This window comes from Paroedura picta, chromosome 16 (assembly GCF_049243985.1).
Source record: "Paroedura picta isolate Pp20150507F chromosome 16, Ppicta_v3.0, whole genome shotgun sequence".
Taxonomy (NCBI): domain Eukaryota; kingdom Metazoa; phylum Chordata; class Lepidosauria; order Squamata; family Gekkonidae; genus Paroedura; species Paroedura picta.
In genome coordinates this window covers 15,553,608-15,576,352 of record NC_135384.1, presented here as the reverse complement: position 1 = coordinate 15,576,352, position 22,745 = coordinate 15,553,608, and the positions used below count along the sequence as shown (strand labels likewise).

General features: G+C 42.8%; 1 protein-coding gene across 2 annotated transcripts; it reads left to right on the top strand.

The window, feature by feature from the left end:
* Window positions 1-170: 170 nt before the first annotated feature.
* Window positions 171-21,487, top strand: LOC143826195 (semaphorin-6A-like). Of its 2 annotated transcripts, none has more exons than XM_077314863.1 (17): window positions 171-325; window positions 2,304-2,413; window positions 3,346-3,460; window positions 4,382-4,442; window positions 6,554-6,616; window positions 7,550-7,651; window positions 9,052-9,142; window positions 10,415-10,534; window positions 12,558-12,646; window positions 15,218-15,432; window positions 17,280-17,411; window positions 17,674-17,829; window positions 18,045-18,221; window positions 19,483-19,623; window positions 19,724-19,804; window positions 21,030-21,088; window positions 21,172-21,487. In XM_077314863.1, the coding sequence occupies exons 2-16, from the start codon at window positions 2,314-2,316 to the stop codon at window positions 21,085-21,087; spliced, it is 1,701 nt and encodes a 566-aa protein (XP_077170978.1). In that variant the 5' UTR covers window positions 171-325; window positions 2,304-2,313; the 3' UTR covers window position 21,088; window positions 21,172-21,487. The 2 variants fall into 2 exon arrangements, with proteins under 2 accessions (XP_077170978.1, XP_077170977.1); XM_077314862.1 differs by having other exon boundaries at window positions 196-351.
* Window positions 21,488-22,745: the final 1,258 nt, after the last annotated feature.

The following is a 22,745-nucleotide window of genomic DNA, read 5'->3' as shown; positions in this document are numbered from 1 at the left end:
CAAACTCCCAGCAACCTTATTAACTTTAGATCATTAAAAGACTGCAACTCATAAAAGCAACCATTGGGCCTCCTCCCTTTGTACCTTGCATATTTTACATGGGATAAAGGGAATTAAGATAAGAAGAGGTCAGCATGCACAATGCACCAGCCCACCTAAAACATTCAGTAACTTAGTGAAACCCTTAGTTTGGATTATGCTTGGTTAGCCACAGGGAGAAAAAATTAATTGTGATATAAATATTAGAAGAATCACATTAGGTCTTTCTAGTTGCTCAAAGAAGAATACTCAACAAACAACTACGTGAGGCAACAATACTGCCCAAGTGAGATCTGTTCCTGTTTGGAGCGGGTATAGTTTTCAAAATGTTTGACCAGGGAGGGGGTGGGCTTTTAAATTGTTTCCCTGCTATTGTTGAGGGGTCATATTGTATTTTTATTATTTTATATTGTATTTTTTTATTTTACTGTAAACTGCCATGAGCCAGACTGTTTTGGGGAGTTTGGGGGATAAATCAAAATATAAATAAATGAACAGATAATAAATAATTGTCATTGCATTATAATAACTATATTTGGAATGGATTCCATAACTGAGCTTCAACTGCCCCAAAGTGTACAATTAATCAATGGGTGCTCAGTATTGCTTTGTGACTTTTAAATTCCATATGACAGACAAGCTGAAACCCAGGGTTATGAGATGGATATGGTTTTCAGAAAGCAACTATCATGTTAAATTTAAAAAACAAAAACAAAATCTAGCAACTAATAGGAGAGTTGTATTCAGCCATTCTTCATGCATGGATCCCCCCCACTCTGGTTCTGATAGTCCAAAATCAACTTTTCTTCAAGTCAGATCCTGAACAGTAACTGTCTATAGCTCTTTCCTATTTACTGGTAGCTTGTGACATCTTGAAATCTGCTCAGAAACAAGATGTTGGTGTGCCACCACACACAAGTGCTCACCATCATGTGTTGTTGGATCGGTTTTCTGCTTTTAAGCAACTACATTTATCATCATCATCATCATCATCATCATCATCATCATCATCATCATCATCATCGTCGTCGTCATTGTTATTATTATTATTATTATTATTATTATTATTATTATTATTATTATTATTATTATTATTATTATTATTATTATTATTATTATTATTCAATGTATTTTCCGTCACTCCCTAAGCGGCTCGTGGCGGGTCACAATGTCTTAAAACCTCATTCAAACTCCCATTAAAAGAATTAAAACCATCACAACATGGCGTAAGCAAAAAAAATCCCCTTCCTACCCCCATTGCTAGAGGGGGCAAAAAGAAGGAGGTCAACAATGTTCAAGGAACCCAGAGGGGAGCAGTCAATGTCCCTCGCCAACCCCAGCCTCAACCATAGACCTGGTGGAAGAGCTCTGTTTTGCAAGCCCTGCAGAACGCTGAAAGATCCCGCAGGGCCTGCAGCTCATCCAGGAGCTCATTCCACCAGGCAGGGGCCAGGACCGAAAAGGCCCTGACCCTGGTTGAGGCTAGGTATGCTTCCCTAGGGCCAGGAACGACCAGTAAATTCTCACGTGCAGAGTGCAAGGCTCTCTGGGGGACATAGGGCAATATGCCTATGGTATGTGAGTCCCAGCCCGCATAAAGCCTTGAAGGTTAAAACCAAAACCATGAACCGGATCCGGGCAGCAATTGGCAGCCAATGCAGCTGCCTCAGTAGAGGCTGGATATGCACCCTCCAAGATGTGCCAGTGAGGACCCTAGCAGCTGCATTTTGCACTAGCTGAAGTTTCCAGATCAAGAACAAGGGTAGGCCCACGCAGAGCGAGTTACAGAAATCTATTCTGGAGGTGACCGTCGCATGGCTCACAGTGGCCAAGTGTTTGGGGGACAGGTAGGGCGCTAGTAGTCGGGCTTAGCGGAGATGGACAAATGTCTGGCCGGCTACTTTCTTGACCTGTGCCTCCATAGTCAGGGAGGCATCGATGGTCATACCAAATTCCTGGCCTGAGACGCGACGATATTTATGCATTTATATGCCACTGCTCACCATAATCTCACGGTGGTATACAGTAAACCGATAAAATACCCCTAAAAACCCTTAAAATACAACATTCATATTTAAAATGCTCAGAAGTCAATTAAATCCCAATTCTGACTCCCCCGTCCCCCTGTTCAGCATTCGGTCAAATGAGCTTATAATGCTGGATGCATTATGAGACTGGAGCTCCCCAGTTGCTCAAGTCAAGTCTTCTTACTTCTGCGGGAGCTAAATATCAGTTGATACCATGCTTCTGTTTATGATTCACAGGGTTCAGTGAATGATTACGATGCCAGGAATCCTGTTACTCTGTTTCACACTGTGGAACCTTGCTGGGGCTTATATCCCAGAGGATTTGAATCCCTTCCGCATAAATTTCTGTGAGTATTAATAGCAGGGAATTTCCCCGCTCACCCATGCACATGAGTGGGCAAATGTTGCAATGGTTGCAGTGATAGCCTAGGCCAGAAATACATATGCAAAAAGAAATCATTGCATGTTGTAGTGGGAGAGCCAGTGTGGTGTAGCTTGGTATAGTGGTTAAGATCAGTGGAGAAATTTGGAGAAACAGCTTTGATTCCCCACTTCTCCTCCACATGCAGCCAGCTGGGTGACCCTGGGCTAGTCAAAGTTCTCTTAGAGTGGTTCTTGCAGAGTAGTTCTTTCAAACCTCTCAGAGTCCCACCTTCCACACATAGTGTCCGTTGTGGGGAAAGAATGGGAAAAGTGTTTTAGGACTCCTTCTGTTAGTGAGAAGCAGGGTATAAAAAAATCAGCTCCTCCTCCACTTCATCCTTTTCTTCTCTTGTACAGTATTTATATTCCACCCTTCTGCCCTCATAAGGGGCACCAAGGCAGCTAACAAAATAAAATATTTATACTATAATCACATCTTCAAAACCATGAAAAGCAACAAAAACCTTCTGTGTCTTCCTAAGCAGGGTCATGTCCTTTTCAGCCCAATGGACTTGTAAAGGTGTAACTCTGCTTGGGATTGCACTGTGGGTTGAAGAATTCCAGGATGGATCCAGCCAGCTTCCAATTCTCCTCCTTACTACAGGTGCTGACATTAATAGCTTTTTTCCAAGCAGACCCTACAACTCCAGCACAGCATACTTGGGTGATCAAAGAGGACCTTTTCCCCCACAAGCAGGAAACTAGGCTGGATCTAAGCCTTTATCTTCAACACTGGGATGCTTTGTAAAGGAATGATAGGAAGGTACATGGTCCTTGACCACGTCGATGCTCATCAATATATACAATTGTTCATGAATCCTCAACTGAGCTTCAATCCACTATTCTCTTTTCATAGATAGAAAACATTATCTGGCATTTGATGGCTATATAAAAAACTTTGACTCAGAAAGGATAAAATTGGACATCCAGCAATTATTGATTGTGCACAGAAGACTTTACGTCACTGCTAGGTAAGTTCTTTCTTTCTTTCTTTCTTTCTTTCTTTCTTTCTTTCTTTCTTTCTTTCTTTCTTTCTTTCTTTCTTTCTTTCTTTCTTTCTTTCTTTCTGCCTTCCTTCCTGCCTTCCTTCCTTCCTTCCTTCCTTCCTTCCTTCCTTCCTTCCTTCCTTTCTTTCTTTCTTTCTTTCTTTCTTTCTTTCTTTCTTTCTTTCTTTCTTTCTTTCTTTCTTTCTTTCTTTCTTTCTTTCTTTCCAGCAAACAAAATGAGTGTCACAAGAGAGGGACACTGCCCCTGCTTTGTTTTCTAGCTGAATCGCTGAACGGGATACAGCCACGATGTTCAGTAATTATTCTCCATACTATCCCCTTCCCAATCTACGGTATTTGGGCATGTAAAAGCTATAATCCCAAGCATAGTCTTTTGGGGGATGGTCAAAGAGGGGTGCAGAGAGACATATCAAAGGCTGCTGTCATAAAATGTGCACTGATTCCATCAGGCTGTGCTGTAGAGCTTATTGAAAGACCTATGAGATGATGGTGAAAGCAGCAAAAGAATCCCCACTTTGCTGTTCACATTACTAGTTTGCATCCAACTCAAATTGCAACTTTTTGACTCCAACAGCAGAGTCTCCCAGGAGTTAATGACTTGCTGTGAGACTTTTGCAAGTTTTTCTTCTAAGAGAAACTCGAAAATATGTTCTGATATGGATATTGGCCATAATATGGCTGGAATACTAGTAACCCCCAAAATAATATCTGGCCCTTTATGGGTCACTTTGATCTGGTTGTTGCAATGGTTGATGACAGGGTCCTGAGACCTTGTGCATAGGACCCTTATCCATCCTATATATATATATATATAAGAATTCTATTAAGGAGGCCCTAATGCGATCTGTTTATCAAGACACTCATCCTTCACCTTTTTTTTTATAGGAACAGTATTTATGTAATCAATCTGGACAAAACCCATCAAGGTGCAATATATTATAACAATGTAAGTTCTATTATATTGATTAGCAGGGTGGCAATTTTACCAATGAAGATGCAACTTGCTTTGCCATTAAAATGGCCACAGCCGTGTACTGCATACCCAGCCCAAGGGGTTGTCCCAGCATGGAAAGGAGCCTGACTCTATCAGCCATAGATGGGTGGGTCCATAGATGCTCTGAGGCCCGCTCCATCCCAGCTGGGAGTGCAGGCCCTACGCATATGAATTCCATCAGCAGGAAGCAACCATATCGGGGCCCACAAGGCACCCACCACACTTTGGGACCCCTAGATCATTTGGCTATGTGCCCCTGGCCTCCCAGCCGGGTAGGCCACACTTGTATACTGCCAGTCTCCTTAAAAAGACCCTCAACCTCCAGGGATTCCAGTGCGCAAACAGGAATCCTTGCTAACAGGCTCCTGCCATGCCTAATCCACGGCTGTGACTAACAAACAAACCTATTGAACAATAATAAGAAAAAACAGGGATGGATGGAGGGAAGTAGTTCAGGCTGTGGAGCTGAAGGGGAGGAAGGTGGAGGCATGTAGTGCCTATATAGGTGCCCATGCCCCGCCTCCTCTGAATGCCGTGGAGCCAGGCACGCACCAATGGCTCCTACTCGTTATCTTCGACCACCCCCTACCACATCAATGGTGGCCGTGGTGAGTCCTGGCCGCTTATTTAAATTAAAATGAGCAATAAATCAGAGGTTCGGTTCAAGGATTGGGGTTTGCGGTATTCCCAAGCCAAACCACCAAACCCAAATTTCCCCAGGAGCGCGAAGCAAACCATACTGCAACTCTCTATGATAGGCTAGTTTATATTGATAATGGCATTGGAAAGAGGGGGAGAAAACCTTGCTTATGACTTCCATTATAAATTCATGGTATTAACTCGAAATGGGATCTTCTCAGATCACAGCTCCTTTGCTTAGCCAGTCCTTTATATGTGTTCTATAGTATGTGGCTTAGAAGGCTAAGGGGAAGTCTCAATGAAATGGGAGAATGCAGAGTTTCTCAGTTCGATTCCTTTATCTTTCTAGGTTTTCATTCTTTGCTGTAATCCATACCTTCTTAATCTTGACTAGACAAGAGAATTTCTCAAAGTGGAGGTTGCACAGTTTGCCACATGTCTCAGAGCTGATGTTTGTCATGCATTCTCCAACTGGCCTGTTGGTGTTTTCTATATGGGAAGGGGCATCTTATCATCATCAAAATATGGAAAATATATTCCAACACATATGGAATACCTATAAAGCAAATGTAGGGTTGGATCCAAATAATTTTCTGCTGGTGAAAATTGGCGGAAGGTGCCCCCTTTTGACTGCCAACAAGGCTATTTTGGTGAAAAGACAAAATTATTTGAACAAGGGGCCTTAGTAAGTGAATATTTCATCAGCTAATTTTTTTTTAAAAAATCATTGTTGGATCTAACCCATATCCTGTCTATCAAACTACATCATTTATGCATCAGAATAACAGAAGTTCATCAATGCATCAGCAAAACCGATCAAATCCATCAATTCCTTACTATATAGTGACCAGCTTGAAGATAAGAAAGAGTTTCTGTAAATACTACCAAGTTTTCTACTCCATCTGGTTCAGTTCTCTTCTTCACTGTGGTCCCCATCCTGTAGTTCCCTTCACTATAGTCCCCTTTGTCCCTGCTGGCCCCATGATTATTTCTGATAGTCAAAAGGTTATGCCTAACTAATTTCATTTGTTTTTGACTCTGTCAAGTGAACCATTTTTACATAATTCAATAGAATGCCATCAAGATTAAGCAAGCATTTTCAGTCTACAGACTCTACTGATTTGCAATGGAAAAGTGCAGAAAATGTATAATAAGTTTGTAGCCAATGACTGTGGTTCTCTAGGGGGCCATTGTTTCTAAAATCCAATCCAATGGGTTGGATCCAGACAGTTATTCTGCTCATTCTTTCCCCATTCTTAGCTTTACTACAGCAGTCCCTGTCCCACATGAGTTTTCTCGAAAAGGTGTCAGATTGTCAGCGCAACTTTCTTGGGTGGTGAAAGGGAATCCAGCAGAAAACCTGGTGGAATCCATCTCAATGACCTATTCATTTTAATACATTGTTTTCCCCTCCCTTCTTGCAGAGGCTGATATGGAATGCCGATCCAGATCAAAAAGAAAAATGTCAATCATTTGGGAAAACTGAGGTAATCAGTTCTAATTACACTTGCATCTGCTCACTCCTGTTTAGATTCTTGACTGTTATTTAAGATCTTTTTCCATGATTTGGAACGCACCATGCTGTTTCCTACTTCAATAGTAACTGCCCCCCCCATCATCCCAAAGGGGGAAGCAATGGATTGATTCCCTCCAACTTTTCCAATTGGTTTTGGAAAACGCCATCAAACTGCATCTGATTTACGGCGACATTCAAGGCAAGAGGCATTCAAAAATGGTTTGCCATTTCCTCTCTATAGCAATCCTGGACTTCCTATGTGTCCCCCCATCCCCCATAAGGACTGAACACTCTTATCTTCAGAGATCTCATGAGATCAGGTCTGTCTGAGTGTCCCAATTCCATTCCTAATTTTAGTTTCTATCCCTTGAAGCTGATGTCCATGCACTGTCCAAGACCCACCCCCCCCACCAAATTGTTCTCTCTTCCCTCAGCAATAATAATAATTTAAAAAGCTGATAGGCTACAACCAGTGCAAATACAGTTTCCCCAGTTCCTAGAGTTCCGTTGATTTTAAAGCACCATGGAGAAATACCACGGAGAAAGACCTAAGTAGATTTGCCAGCTAGTGTCACTTGGCAAGATATTGGGTGGGATTATGGCGGTACACTATTGTAGCAACCCTGTGATGTCACTTTCAGGTTGAACCGAAACATGATGTCATTGAATCAGTGTGACACTCTATAATTCACCGGAAACACTATGACTTTATCAACATTTTCTCCATGTCACCCTAACCAAGTGTTATTCAGGATCAGGGGCTACCGCTTCATGGGTAGCCAGGGGAGCCAACGTCTGACAGCTTTTTAGATAAAGCCACTGACATATAGGCTAAAGATAATTTGCTATTGTAAATTTCATCTTAGTTCATTTGCTGAAATAATGTTTCTTTTTGTTTACCCAGGAGGAGTGCCAGAACTATTTTAAGGTTCTTGTGCAAACAAGTGATACTGTAATACTAATTTGTGGGACAAATGCCTTTGATCCAGTCTGCGCATATCACAAGGTATGAACATAAGAACATAGCATATGATTCCTACTGGAGCATACCAGTTCGTGTTGTTATGACAAGAGGATTTCAACCCCCCCCCCACAATTCATTATTTTAGACATAGACATTGCTTCCACTTAATCCCTTTTTTCTCTTTTAAGAGTGATTTTCTTTCCATTTCTCTTTGAAGAGAAATCAATGCAACGTTTTGGAACATCAGACCTTGCAGTTGTTTTATGTTTCACACCAAAGGGGGGGGTCCTCCAACAGGAGTCAAAGACAGAATATTTATTTAAGACACTGACTCCATCCCATGCAACATGCACATATATCTTCCTTAGAAATCAATGTGCTTTTCTGTTAATTGGTGGCAGGGGTGGTTCTCTGCTGCATAGCACTTTCCTCAAAGAGTAGAAGCTTCCATTGGCACAATTCCAGCATTTTCCCATGAGCCAGAAAGCAGTTAGTGCCAGAGGAAAGTGCTACAAAGCAGACAACAATCTGTCAAGAGACTATCAGATATGCAAACAAAAGCAAGCCTTAGGATCCAAGCATATGGCTAATTCAGAAAGGAACCATGCCTGGGTAGCTGCTTTGCATGCAGAAGGTCTTAGGTCAATCCCTGGTAGCTCGGATGAAGAACAGAATATGAAGCCATGCTTCTCAGTATCATTCCAATTTTAGTGTATGAAGGATCTTAGACTGCCAGTGAGAGTAGGCAATGATCTGACCATGTCTTGTGTTTTACTAGCCAGCCTTCATAGAAAAGAGTACCTTATTGTGAAAACCTGTGGATGCACACTCCAAGTTATTGACATGTTTTCTTTCTCAAATGTGCTTATAGTCCCATTCACATTGCAGTATCCTTGGTCATGCAGAGGTTAAATATTAGCTCCTTTTTGTAAAAGGAACATCACATGAAAAAGAGTCGTATAGAAGGGCCTTTTTAGCATACCTTTTTAAAACAGTGGCATATTAATGACGTAATTGTACTCCAGTTTTAAATAAGGAAAGGAGAGAAAGAGCCGTCTTACTGTTTTTTTAAAAAATATCAAACTCGTTAGAAAAATCATTCATGCTCGGCATGGTTAGCAGCAAAAGGGGAACGTGGTCACCAAAGGATCTGCTGGCTCGACACGATCAAAGCCGATACAGGGATGACCATGAATCGACTAAAAGAAGCAGTCAGAGACAGGGACACATGGCAAAGTCTTTCCTATAGAATCGCCGAGGGTCGGACACGACTGAATGGATAACATCATCATGATCATCGTATGAATGACATAGTTGTCCTCTAGTTTTAAATAAGGAAAGAAGAGAAGGAGCCTTACTGCTTTTGGAGTGAACCAAAGCAATTGTATGAAGCCAGTGCTTTTAATTTATTTCTAAAGAGTTTCCATTCTTGTTGCTGTTAGGTGGAGACCTTTACGAACGTAGGAAGTGACTTCGGGGGACGAGGCATGAGCCCTTTTGATGGAAAGGATCACAATATCGCACTCTTTGCAGGTAATAAGGGAAAGAATGACACACACACACACACCATTTTTAAGTGTTTTGTCACTTTTAAAACTTTATATCTCAAAATATTTCTTCCTAAGAGCAGTGCCTAACAGCATATTAAATGAGAACACATCTCATTAAAAGCCCATCTCTACTGAAAACTCCAGTGGATGGTTCCATGCCATCTCATCCTGTTCTCTTACTACAAATCCAGTCCCAAATGACTTTCATCCATGTAGTTAGTGGGGGTCTCCACCACAAAGATTTTAGATGATCCCAAGGGACCCCTGTTTTTTGCCAGGTCAAAAGCTAGTTGGATCCATCTCACCCTATTCTCTTCCTTACTAAAGCCCCAGCCTGAAATGGATTTTGTCCATGCAGGCCACAGGGCCACCACCATAATTTTCATTGATGATTCAACGGCACCCTTGATTTTTGTCAGCTGAAAAGCTGGTTGGATCCAGCTCACACAAATAACTGCCCATGCAGCTAAAGAAAATTGTAAATAATTTCCTCTTTTGAATAACAACATGCTTAAGGCTAGCATGAAGGCCAGCAACAATGAGTTCATATGGGCCACCACAGGAAATTCATCCATAACAGAAGATGTGAGAGACCTGAGTTTTAAACCATACACTCTCACGATGATCTCAGGGCTAACTTGGACCAGCCATTCTGTCACAGCCTAACCTGTGAAGATAAAATGAGGAAAAGAAAACAATGGCATAAGCAAAGTAGGCTGGATAAACAGGTAATTCAAGTGCCCAAGAATCAACTTTAAAAGAAGATAGTACCAAGGTATTTTGATCATTATTTGAGTGGATTGTTTGCACTTGGACTGGTCAGTCCTTCACTTACGTTGGTCCAAGGTCATGAGCCGGTTTTATGGTAATATTTCACTTCTTTATTTGACTCCAGAAGAAAATAGGGAGTTGAGGAAACAGCGTAAAATGCGTATCTTGCTTCACTGGCATTCCAAATTGCTTACAAATATCAGAGAAATTAAACTGTGTAATCAGTAACAAAAAAAAATAATAATTATGGACAACAGATTAGACACACAGCAAGTGAGCAGTCCACACAGCTAAATATTTTTAAGACTGCAGCATTAGCAGAGGAAAATGATGGGATACAACCCACCTTATTGTATGATGTCTGACATTTTCAAGCCAAGAGATTCCAGGTATTATTTTTAATGATGTGTCCCATTGATGGTTGTGGAAATGTATTCTTTTTCTCTCTTTCCATCCCCCCTTTTTTTCAACTCCAACCCCAAAGATGGAAGCTTGTATACTGGCACGGTGAACAATTTCCTATCAACAGATCCTGTCTTTCAACGGATGCTTGGAGACCTTCCAAATCTGCGAACAGCTAGCCAAAATTTGGATTGGCTTTATGGTAAATGAACTGGGAAGGAGAGGTGAAAGGCAGTAGTTTTGAGAAGAACTTTGAATCTCTATGAAGCAGCAGTCTAGGATACGTTACGCCCATATATAAATATGGCTATTTTATTTTCTGATGGGGAAAGTTTAATTAATTAATAACCTTTTCTTGCTGTCTATTCATCCAAAAAGGTTCCCCTATACATTTAAACCCCAAGGCATTAAAAAATTTAAAACATTAAAATCACATTTAAAATGTATGTATCAAATATTTAACAATACAATGGAAACGTAAGTATACAAGCATAACACAACCAAGGAGGAGGTCCAATGAGAGTTTATTGGAGGTATACCAAACACAAAAAAAGGCATTCACCTCCAAAGATAACTAGAATGAATTAGTAGATTCCTATGGAAGAAGACTGTCCTTAAAGTATGGTGGCTGCAAGCCATGTAGAGTTTTAAAAGGTATACTAGCACCTTGAATTGATCTAAGAATTGCAATAGGAGCCAGTGTAGATGGAACAAGACTGAAGTGATATGGTTCCTTCAACTCACTTCAGTTAACATTCAAGCTACAACTGGGGCACTGAGAGCATGTTGGGAGTTTCTGTAGTAGTGGTGGTTCTGTTGGTCCTTCCTTTGACAATTTTAGACAAGGTATTTAGAGCATGCCATAACCCTAACAACAGAACCTCCATTTGATTGCCCACTGAATGCAAGGAAGATAGGAGTCACTGAAGAAACAGCAGCTGGAAAGAAATACAGAGTTAGATGCAGATGAAGCTGGACTGTAGGAATCTCTTACTGGAGTTTTGTTGTGTGGTGAAACAGTTTGTCACTCTCTAGGGCCTATTATGCACGGCCGCTGAAACGGCGGCATGGAGAACGCGGAGGAGTAAGAAGCTAAGCAAACCGCTTACGCACGGGACAGAACGCAATGGCAGCAAAACCCAGAGTATTCAAAATCCAGTTGCGCCCTGGTCCCGGGAAGCTCCACTTTCTTCCGCATCTCGTTAACGCAGCTTTTTCGGCGGCATATGTAGACTCTGCGCCCGGTTGCCGCGTGCAGTGTGCGTAATTGGTGATTTTAGCCACCGCCATTCCACCCTGAATGCGGACCTTCCATTCTGTGCATAATGGGCCTAGGAGAGCATCTTTGCTAAGCATTGTGGGGAATCCAGCAAATAAATAGGGATGGGCAAAAATCTAAACAAAAAAATTCTACTGACAGCCTAAGTCTCAGAGTTTATGTGGGACATGTACCTGCTCTGGGGTTACTTGGTCAGGTTCCCCTCCCTCCCTGGCAAACAGAGAGAGAGAGAGGGAGAGAGGGAGGGAGACATGCAGAGACTCCCTTCCCATCCCAAATTCTCCTTCTTACCTGTGGTTTCTCAACATCCTCCTTGGTTCCTCCTCCCTACCTAACTCGCAAACAGGCACACAAAGACTTCCTTCCTTTCCCCCCTCCCGTTTACCCCATTACCTGTTGGTTTCCCAACCTCCCTCCCAAGCATACATACGCACATTCCTTTTCCCCCTCCCCTTTCATCTTTCTACTCCATCACTGTCTTGGTTCCTGCTGCTCACACAGTGGCTGCCTAGGCCCCCAGGGCTGGTGCAGACTCTGCCAAGGCCCCTGACTTCAGCATACAGCTATAATATTGGTTCCCTTGCTGCTGTTACTGGCCAATCAGAGTATGCAAAGCAGCCTGTCAGTTGGGCTCTCCCTGCCTAGTGAAGATTCTTAGCCCTTTATTTACTCTCTTTCAAAGTGCTGTCCTTCACAGATGGTCTTATTGGTATATTTTATATCATTAATTCATTTACTTTCAATATTTAATATTAATATCAATTGTTCTGTGTTGGTTTTCACTGTCTGTTTTGTTGTTGCTTTTTCCATTGTAGTGAGTCACCTTGAATAGATCTAAATTAAAGTCAAAGTACATTTTCTAAATCAACAATGTTTGTATATGCATGATATGTTTGTATATCCATGTTTGTATATGCATGATCACAACCATCTGTCTTACTTGCAGATCCTCACTTCATTCATGCATTGGAGTATGGGAACTATGTCTACTTTTTCTTTCATGAAGTATCGCTGGAATTAAAGAACTACGGAAAAGTAATAGACAAAATTTTCTTAAAGTCCACAGAATGTTAGGAATGCCATGATAATGACAAGTTCATTTAGAGGAAGGGAGGGAGGGAGGGAAGGAAGGAAGGAAGGAAGGAAGGAAGGAAGGAAGGAAGGAAGGAAGGAAGGAAGGAAGGAAGGAAGGAAGGAAGGAAGGAAGGAAGGAAGGAAGGAAGGAAGGAAGGAAGGAAGGAAGGAAGTGTCAGGCTGGATTCAGCTTGCTTCTCTGCTGGTGTAAAGTGAGTGAAGGGATCTTTTTTGATGATCAAGAAAACGCTAATGCTGAGGCTCATGGAACATCCATTTGGGGCAAAAGTGGGACGGGGAAAATAATAAGCAAGATAATTGCATAAAATGTGCCAAGATGAACATTCGAAGATATTCTTCCCAGGCCTTTTGCACCTAAAGAAATGACACAGAGTCATCTCCTGTCTATCAGATGGGATCCCGACAGATTTTTTGCTCACTTACCCAGTTATTCATTTTACCATAGCCCATGTGCCACAAGGCTTTTGAAAGGTTTGTTTTGATTAAAAATATAGAAATAAAACTAATGCAGACAAAGATCTGAACTACAAACTACAAAGCTACTATAGAACATGACATTATTTTGGTTGAAATTATTTTCTCATTTCTAGACAGGAGAGTGTTCCATTTCCATTTTTTTCGAATGTTTGGCCATGTAGTAGATAAGTTAGTTTACATAGACAAATGCATTCTACTAATTTTGCTCATCAATCCCCTTTCTTCAGGATTACATTGTTCTTCCAATTCTGAGCAAAACATCACCTTCCATGTTATGGAAATAAGAATCAATTCACAACAATTCCCTTTTAAAAGAAAAACCCATCCGAGACTTACCTCGGCCAAACAATGACGCGGCGGGGGGGCTTGCTGGGAGGGAGAGGCGGCCTCTCAGAGGCTTCTTGCATGCGCACTGACAACACAGCATGCACAGCGTAAAGGGTGGGGCGGGACCCGTGGAGACTATTTAAGTCTCCACGTGCGCGGGTCTCGCCCTCTTCACCAGGAACTCCGCGGGAGCTGCTTCCCTCCCACCCACCCTATGTTGATACAGCATTGTTCAGAGTTTTAATGTTTATGTTTTGTTCAATAACTGTCACAGCTGCGGGTTTGCATGGGATGGAGCCTGTTGGCAGGGAGTCCGGTGTGCGATTGGACTCCCTGGGGTTTTGGGGCCTCACTACGAGGCGGCGCGTATACGAGTGCGGCTTACCCAGCTGGGAGGCCAGGGGCTCGTTTGCCAGGTGGCCTGGGGGTAGTCAAAGCAGGTTGACGCCTGGCGGCTCCCCCGCATAGGTTGCTTCCCTTAGTGGCGGACTTCAGTAGGCAAGGGGATCTGCTCTCCCGGCTGGGAACGGTGCAGGTCCCCAGGGTCGTTGGTGCAGTCTGCTGACTGCAAGGTCAGGCTCCCTCTCCCATGCTGTGCCAACCCTCACGTGGGGAGGTAATAAAGCTGTGGCCTTGTTTATCCCAATATTGGTGTCGCATCTTATTCCAGCACTAATGCCCTCCTGCAAGTCAAGAAGAGTTGGTTCTTAAAATTGCCTTCCAAAGATGTTTGCCCAACAAGCCTTTTGTGAAGAAAATAAGGTTGCACTACTCAGTTGGAGAAAAAAAAACAAGGAGAAACAAGGAGAAACAAGGAGTTGGAGAAAAAAAGAAAAAAAAGAACAAGGATCACATGACTGGCATTGGTGAAAGCTTTGTGGAAGGTAGAGCAGTTTATTAGCATTTATAGATTCTGATGCATTTAGCTAAATACTTCATCTGAGAATCTTTCACGGAAACTTCTCTGGCTCCCACCTTGTGCAAAAAGAACCATTTGTCCAACATGAGAGAAAGGGAAGTTTCGCCGGAAGATCCCTTGATGAAACATTTAGCTAAATACATCAGCATCTATAAGTGAATCATAGAATAATAGAGTTGGGAGGGGCCATACAGGCCATCTAGTCCAACCCCCTGCTCAACGCAGGATCAGCCCTAAGCATCCTAAAGCATCCAAGAAAAGTGTGTATCCAACCTTTGCTTGAAGACTGCCAGTGAGGGGGAGCTCACCACCTCCTTGGGCAGCCTATTCCACTGCTGAACTACTCTGACTGTGAAAATTTTTTTCCTGATATCTAGCCTATATCGTTGTACTTATAGTTTAAGCCCATTACTGTGTGTCCTTTCCTCTGCAACCAATGGGAACAGCATCCTGCCCTCCTCCAAGTGACAACCTTTCAAATACTTAAAGAGTATACTAAAGTGGTAATAAACTGCTCCACCTTCCACAAAGCTTTCACCAATGCCAGTCATGTGATCCCCAATGCCAAAGGGATGGTCGAAAAGGACCCCACTTTCCAAGTTAATTAGCAAAAAAAGCTGGCTGTCATTTGTTTTGCATGCAAGAAGTAAAATTGAAAGTAGCTATGTATGAAGTATTTATACACTGTAATCTCGATGTTTGTATAGTAGAGAAACATCTAAGGAATCTTTTGTTAAACAATTAGTTGCTTCCGTTTCTTCTTTCTCTCTCTCTCTTCTCTTATTTAGGTAATTTTACCCAGAGTAGCTCGAGTTTGTAAGAATGACAGGGGAGGAAGAAAGGTTCTTCAGAAACAATGGACTTCCTTCCTGAAGGCGCGAATGATTTGTTCAGTTGATGGAGATATTCCTTTCTATTTTAATACACTGAGATCTGTTACGGATGTTATCAGAATCAATGGTCGGGAGATTGTTGTGGGGGTCTTCACTACTCCGAAAAACAGGTAACTTCTACAAGAACATTTCTTCTTTATCATCTAACAGCCTAGTGAAAGGTGTTTTCGTATGTGTCTATGTGACCACAGTAATAATAACAACAAAAACTAATACAGTGTGCTTAATCCAGTTGCTATGAAATACTAGGCTACATGAAATACTAGGCTACATATGTTCAAATGCAGTGAGTAAACCCACAAAATAGTACCTTGTTATGCTTTATAGGAAAACTAGCTTCAAAGCCCATTCCTAAGAACGGGCCTTGAAAGGGTCCCCTCCCTGTCCCCCGGCCAGGCAGCTTAAGGTGGCTTTGGGCTGCAGGTTGCAGCTGGATCACATGGGGCAGGTGGGGGCTGGACAGCTTGTTAGCAGGCCCAGGACAGAGCTCCTTAGCAGGCAGTCAGCAGGCCAGGAGGCCCTTGTTAGCAGGCCTTCAACACAATCCTTTTCCCAGGGCCCTCTCCCCTTACATGCTGCTGGCTTCAGGCACTGAGATACGTCTGAGAGCAAAGAGGCTAGAGTCCAGGGACAGAGGGTGGGAGCTGCATGGGCAGGGCCAATCAGGATGCAACAAGCTTTGCTGGCTGCACCCTGATTGGTCCTATTCCAACTTGGATAGCTAGACACGTTCCACCCCCCAGACTGGATAAGGATAACCTATAGGAAAGTAGGTATCCTCCTAATAGTCCACACTAACCCTCTTTCATCAGAGCTTGTAAGTGAAGCAGGGTCAGCAAGTGTCGGTACTTGGATGAGAGGCCACTAAGGAAGCTTGGGGTTGCTGTGCAGAGGAAAGCAATGGTAAAACATCTGTGCCCATCTCTTGCCCTGGGGTGGTCAGAAGTCAATTGTGACTTAATGGAATGCAATTATTATGATTAGAGAAGTAAGCCGTTGGCATAAGAGGAGGGAGGCTTGAGTGCTAAAAGCAGCCATCCTTTTGGCACCAGGCTTTCTTCCACTGGTGTAATGGTTAAGAGCCACTTTATTTACATTGTATTGCAGTGGGTCCTACTGCACTTTTCTTATATTGTAGAATCATAGCGTCGGAAGGTACCTCATGGGCCATCTAGTCCAACCCCCTGCACTATGCAGGACACTCACATCCCTATCGCTCATCTACTGTAACCTGCCACCCCTTTGCCCTCACAGAATCAGCCTCTCCGTCAGATGGCTATCTAGGCTCTGTTTAAAAATTTCTAAAGATGGAGAACCCACCACCTCCTGAGGAAGCTTGTTCTGTTGAGTTATTTTAATATGCCAATAAAGGTTTTGTTGTTGTTGGTTAAAAGCCATGGATTCTAATGTTTGATTCCCTGCTCCTCCACATGCAGCCAGCTGGGAGACCTTGGACAAGCCACGGCACTGATAGACCTGTTCTTCCTGAACACTCCTATTAGAAGCTCTCTCAGCCTCACCTACCTCACAGGGTGTCTGTTGTGGGGAGAGGAAGGGAAGGTGATTGTAAGCTCCTTTGAGACTCCTTCTGGTAGAGAAAAGTAGCATATAAGAACCAACTCTTCTTCTCATTATTATTCTAACAGAATATTTACTTCTCTCTGCACCTAGAAGAAGAACCAATTGGCTGCTCACTACCCCCTCAACTGCTATGTGAAAAATGGTTGATAGGAACATGTTTCTTTATGTGAATAGAGTTGTCAGAATCTTACCCTTGATGAGTTTCTTTGGACGTGCCTGTCTATTAATAAAAAGGAATGTGCTCAAAGACAGAAACAAGGGGAATACAATAAGAAGTCTTCTGCACAACCATCATGTTTCTGAATTTCTGGGTCTTTATAGCTATAGATATGTATATACAACATCTGTAACAATTCCTGAACATTTTCCATTGTAGCATCCCTGGTTCGGCTGTCTGCGCTTTTGATATGGAAGACATTAAGAATGTGTTTAAAGGGAGTTTCAAAAAACAGATGGACTATAATACCATATGGACTTCAGTTCATGAAGACGATGTCCCCAGTCCCAGGTATTTTCTGTACAATGAGGCATATTAATAACATCTCTTTAAATGTACAGAAAAGTGCAGATGCAATTAAAAAATGCTTCTGGCAGAAAGGAGGCTGCTACATTCCAGCAGCAATTAACATTTTCAAGGCTATGGCTCTTGCTCAGCTAACATATGGGGCTGTTGCATACTCTATTGTGCCTTATAACAGAAGACTTAGTAGTTTATTAGAATAGCTGTCCCAAAGGAATCAATAAGTGCATTTTTCCCTACTCATTCTTAGGCCTGGTACCTGTGCTGGCTCTGAACCCTTTGAAGACTACACGTCCTCGACTGAATTTCCAGATGCAGTTTTAATATTTATGAAAAGGCATCATTTAATGCATGAAGCAGTGTCATCGACTTTTACCAGGCCATGGTTTCTGATGACAACGGCCAGGTAACTATCTCAGCCTCAGATTACTTTGATTTGATGAGTATGGTGCTAAAATCCCAAGATAACTTGAGGTTAGCCAGCTGAAAAAAGAGACTTTTGTTTTCTTTACTCCATTTTCAGCTTGTTTTCCTTACTGAGGCTCAAAATGGGTTGCAATGTTTAAAAATGAATGATGCTAGTGAAACATAATAATTAAATGGGCCATATTATCATTGCAGGTATCAGTTAACATACATTGTTATAGATACTGCTGCTGGGCCAAATGAGGACCAGATTGTGGCTTTCCTAGGAACAGAACAGGGGCGAGTTTTAAAGGTCTGGGACACGTCAGGAAATGGTCCGATTCTGAGTGACAGCCTTTTGGTGGAGGAAATGAACGTTTACAAGCGTGAGAAGTAAGTATCGTTCATTCTGTTTCTGCATTTTCATGAGCTAAGGAAATGGCTAGATCTGACTTCTAAGGTACTTTGGTTATTTTTTGTAATTTAATTTTTGTAGCGTTGTTGTTAAGGGTTTAAAATCTGCTGTGAAAGACATGAGTACTCCAGATCCATAAACCATGCATCAGCTGTTTAACTCAGTCTTACCTAATTCTCCTCCTTACTACAATACCCATCCCATATTGTTTGTGCAGGTTCTGGGATCACCTGAGTTGCCTTCAGGGGCGGTGAAGGATGCTTCTCTCTTGGTACCATTGGAAAGCTGGTGGGATCTAGCCATATTCTTGAGTCTGCCCAATGAAAAATAGTGGAATTTGCAACTCGGTTTAAGCCGAGGCTGCCATTGATGCAGCAGGTGGGGAGGGTGGGGAATATGCGTAAAGGGGAGAGTGGAGCCAAGGGCGCACATGCTGCTAGGACAGCATGGCACCCTGAGATTGACTGGAAATTGGATGGACGGTATAGCAGTTATCAGCCAGGTTTTTTTGTTTGCTGATGTCCAAGATCAGTTATTGTATTATAATTATAGGGTACCTTATCACTAACTATATTTGGATTTGGTAATGATCTTATTCCTGATTGTCAATCCTCAAGACTTTAGTCAGAAGACCTTAAATAAACAAATGGTTATCAGCCAGGCATGAGATGGGGTCTGGCTAGAGGTCCCATTCTGATAGTCATAGTGGTCCATGGCCTGGTGGAAGAGTGCCATTTTACAGGCCCTCTGGAACTTAGGGAATTCTGTGAGGGACCCTGTTTCTGACAGCAGCTCATTCCATCAGGATGGAGCCTGGGCCAAAACTGCCCTGGTTTTGGTTTTAAGATGCACACAAGTTTTTGCACACAAATGGCATAAAACAATGGATCATAAAGGATATAAGGCATTAGAATTTATATTAAACCATAGCAGATGGTATAGAAGGGCATGCAAATTGTATAAAAAGGGATGTTTTAAAATAAATGTGCTAAATGGGATAATTACCCAGGAAAGTAGGTGGCATGAAAAGCATGGGAAATGCATAGAAATGAAAGTGACAATGCAAGGTGTTTTTTTTTTTAATGTTTGTAAATCCATAGTGATAAGTCTGATTAAAAAACAAACAGATGATAACCATTCCTCTCATTTTGTGCTGACTTTGAAACATATCTGTTACAATCAAATTCTCCATCATTTATAGAACTACCTTTCTCTTTCTCTCCCCCCCCCCACCATCAGGTGCGACTATAACAATGAGGAACTGCCAACTATTGTGAGCATGAAGCTGGACAAGCCGACTCGTGCCCTTTATGTAGCATTCCCAAGCTGTATCATTAGGGTTCCCTTGGGGAGCTGTGTGCTTTATGGCCAGTGCAAAAAGTAGGTATTCCTTATTCACTCTTTCTCAAAATCATCACTACACTTTTGATACTACATGCAAAGAATTCCAAAATGACCGTTGTATGTCTCCTCCAATAAGGGCCTGCATAGCTTCTAGAGATCCATATTGTGTATGGATGACAGAAACTGGAGAATGTAAGCATTTTGTACCTGGAGACAGGTAAGTCATCACTGGTACTGGGGGCTTCCATGGGGAGTAATATGCAGAGTTACTCAAGTCTGGTAGCTATCAACTCATGAACAATGTGGATCAAGGGGAACAAAGTACTCCTTGCTTCCAATTTGGAGGAAGTCATCCCCCCCCCCCACCAAAATGGAACCTTAAAAGGTAATCAGCTTACATGAATGTGCTGGAAAGATCGGTAGACCAGGGCAGAGTCTGCACTTATTTGAATTGAATTCAGATCGCTTTGAACTTGGGTCTTCCTCTCCTCCCCCTCCCCATTGAAACAGGAAAGTCTTCTGCACGTGGTTAGGGTAGTTCAGAAGGGGGGGGGAAGCCAAGTCTCTTTCTTTCTTTTCTTGAAGGTGAGGGAGAGGAGCCAGGCAGGGAGCCTCTTTCTTTTCTTGGAGGGTTGGGGGAGAAGATCGAAAAAGGCAGAGGAGGGAGAAAAAGTTCAGGACCGACAGAAGTTGAGAGAAATTAGGGGCTTCTCCTTTAAGGCCAGTTTGTCACATGACCAGGTGTGGCCTATCAGAGGTTCTCTACCACGGAGCTTGGTTTCCCAATCCAGATATTGAGCATTAAAAGCACTCCAAGATATTGCACAATAAAGGTAGGGTCACTCTGGATCAATCCTTCTTGCTGCAGAAGGAAAATTTAAATCGCCCAAAATCCAAACAGAAATCGCATTCTGTGTAGACGGCAGGGACTGAATCGCTGGGGTTGGAATAAAAGTTCCGTGCAGTTTATACCCAGTATGCAAAGAAAGTGTTGATGTTCATTTGGGAGTACCTCTAAATATTTATGGTCCATTCAAATGTATATTCTGAATCAAATAATTGCAAATGTCAGCAGCATCCTTATAAGCATGAGAAGCAGAAGAAGTATGTAAATGCTCCTATGCAAGCCTGGTGGGTCTCAGCTCTAAATGATGCTCTAACTTTCATCCAGACCCTTAAAAGGCAGGGGACAGAACACTATTGTGTTCGTCTTATCTTCTCACTTGACTACTCTCTCCTGCGGTAGCAGGTCCAGAAGACAGTCCAGTGTTCCTGCAGCTCTCTGACAAATCCCACGAACGACATATGTTTGCATAGTGGGAGCATAAGCAAATCAACTAGTTTTGGTCAACATTTTCCTTTAACTCTGTGATTCATGTGCAGTTGGACTTGATAAGATGTGAATGCCAAAAATCTCACACAGTTATGTTTCTTACGCTTAGTGGGGAATATGAGCAGGACTTGGAGGAAGGAAATGTAAGCGGCATGGACGACTGTTAAAGTAAGCAAGTCTTTTCCCTTTACCTTTTTTAAAGGTCAGCTATTTGTTTTCACTTCTTCTAACTGTACTTATGGTGCAAACAGGACACTCCAGGCTCTTCATTCCCAGCAGCACCAGACCACCACCTGAACACTGCAGGGATGCATGCCAGATTGGAAGGATCTTCCGGACTCAACTGAAAACACAAAGCCATTGGTATCCATCTCCTCCTGCAGTCTCCAAGACAGGAATGCCCTGACACTCATTTCTTCCTCCATGGGAGATCTGCTTCATCTCAAGCATTCCCTCAAATCCTCTTTGTTCTATAATTAAGCTTTACAAAGACAGAGAGTGCAGAAGTAAAATTAGAAAACAAATGTTGTTGGCTGTTCACTGATAAAGAAAATGCCTTTGATCAAACGTGAGTGTGCAAACTTTCATTGGTTTGGAGTTCAAGGCTAGAATGGAAAGCTACATCAAAAAATGCTTAGAAGAGCTGAAGCTTTAATGTATTATCCCCTTCATCTGTCAATGGAATGCATGAATGTATGTGGATTCATTTAAACTGCAAGGGGCAGAGTTAGATATATCTCAATGCAATTGCCTGCCAGGGTAGGAGTCCCAGGCTAAATCAATACTCTCACATGTTCTGGCATGAAAACTGGCCACAACTTTATTAACAACAACCTTGTGAGGGTTGGCGTGGCAGAGGATTAGGGGCAGGAGAAGCCAGCAGACTGCCCTGTTTTCCCTGGCAATGGCTTGAACCCCACCCACTTAATTCCCATCCAGGAATGCGGGTTCCCCAGCCACTGCCCTTTCCTGTCTAGGGAAGTGTCCCACCCTGGATGTCAGAGGAGGTTCATGCCTCGCCCAGCTGGGCTTAGACCCATTCACAGCCTGACACTTCTTTAAAGAGGTCCCTTTCCTGGGGAGTAGGCCACGCAGGGCGTACTCCCCCCTCCCATACTGGCTCCGTCCTCTGCCAACTCGAAATTTGCGATGATGAATACCGAACAGCAGAATAACCCGTGACCCACACCAGCTAACCAGGGTGAGCAATCAGTCCACTGCCAAAACAAATAGGGAGGGAGGGTGGAGATCCTGACCACGTCCCAGCTGAAGAGATCAGACAAAGCACAAGGTGCTCCAAGGCACCTGCACCTGCTCCCTTTGGCCAGTTAAAGAGTGCCACGCTGCCCTCAGCAGCACATGTGCTTCTGTCTCTCCCACTCCCCGCGCATTTCTCCTGCCCGCCCCACTCGCCATGGCAATGGCGGCCTCAGATCAAGCCGAGCCGCGAATTATTGGTGCAGTTTACAAGGATGTTCCCCAGCAGGCAGTGGGAAACATTGGCTTTTTATGCAAAAGGCCCCAAACTCCATCCCAGATATCTTCCATTCAAAGGATCAAGTAGCAGATAATGTCAAAGACTTCCACCTGAGACCTTGTAGCAGAGGAAAGTAAGAATAACATCCAAGTCAATACATCTTATGCATAATGGCTGTTGACATTTGGGGTGGGGTTTAACTGTCCCTGCTTCGACTATCAGTTCCCAACTGTCATTTCTTAACTGATGCGGCCTACAAATTCCATGTGAACAGCCTTCACTCAAAGGTTCTCAGACTCTGGTAGTCATTAAGCCTCGAGAGTTCACCACATCATTATTTTGCTACAT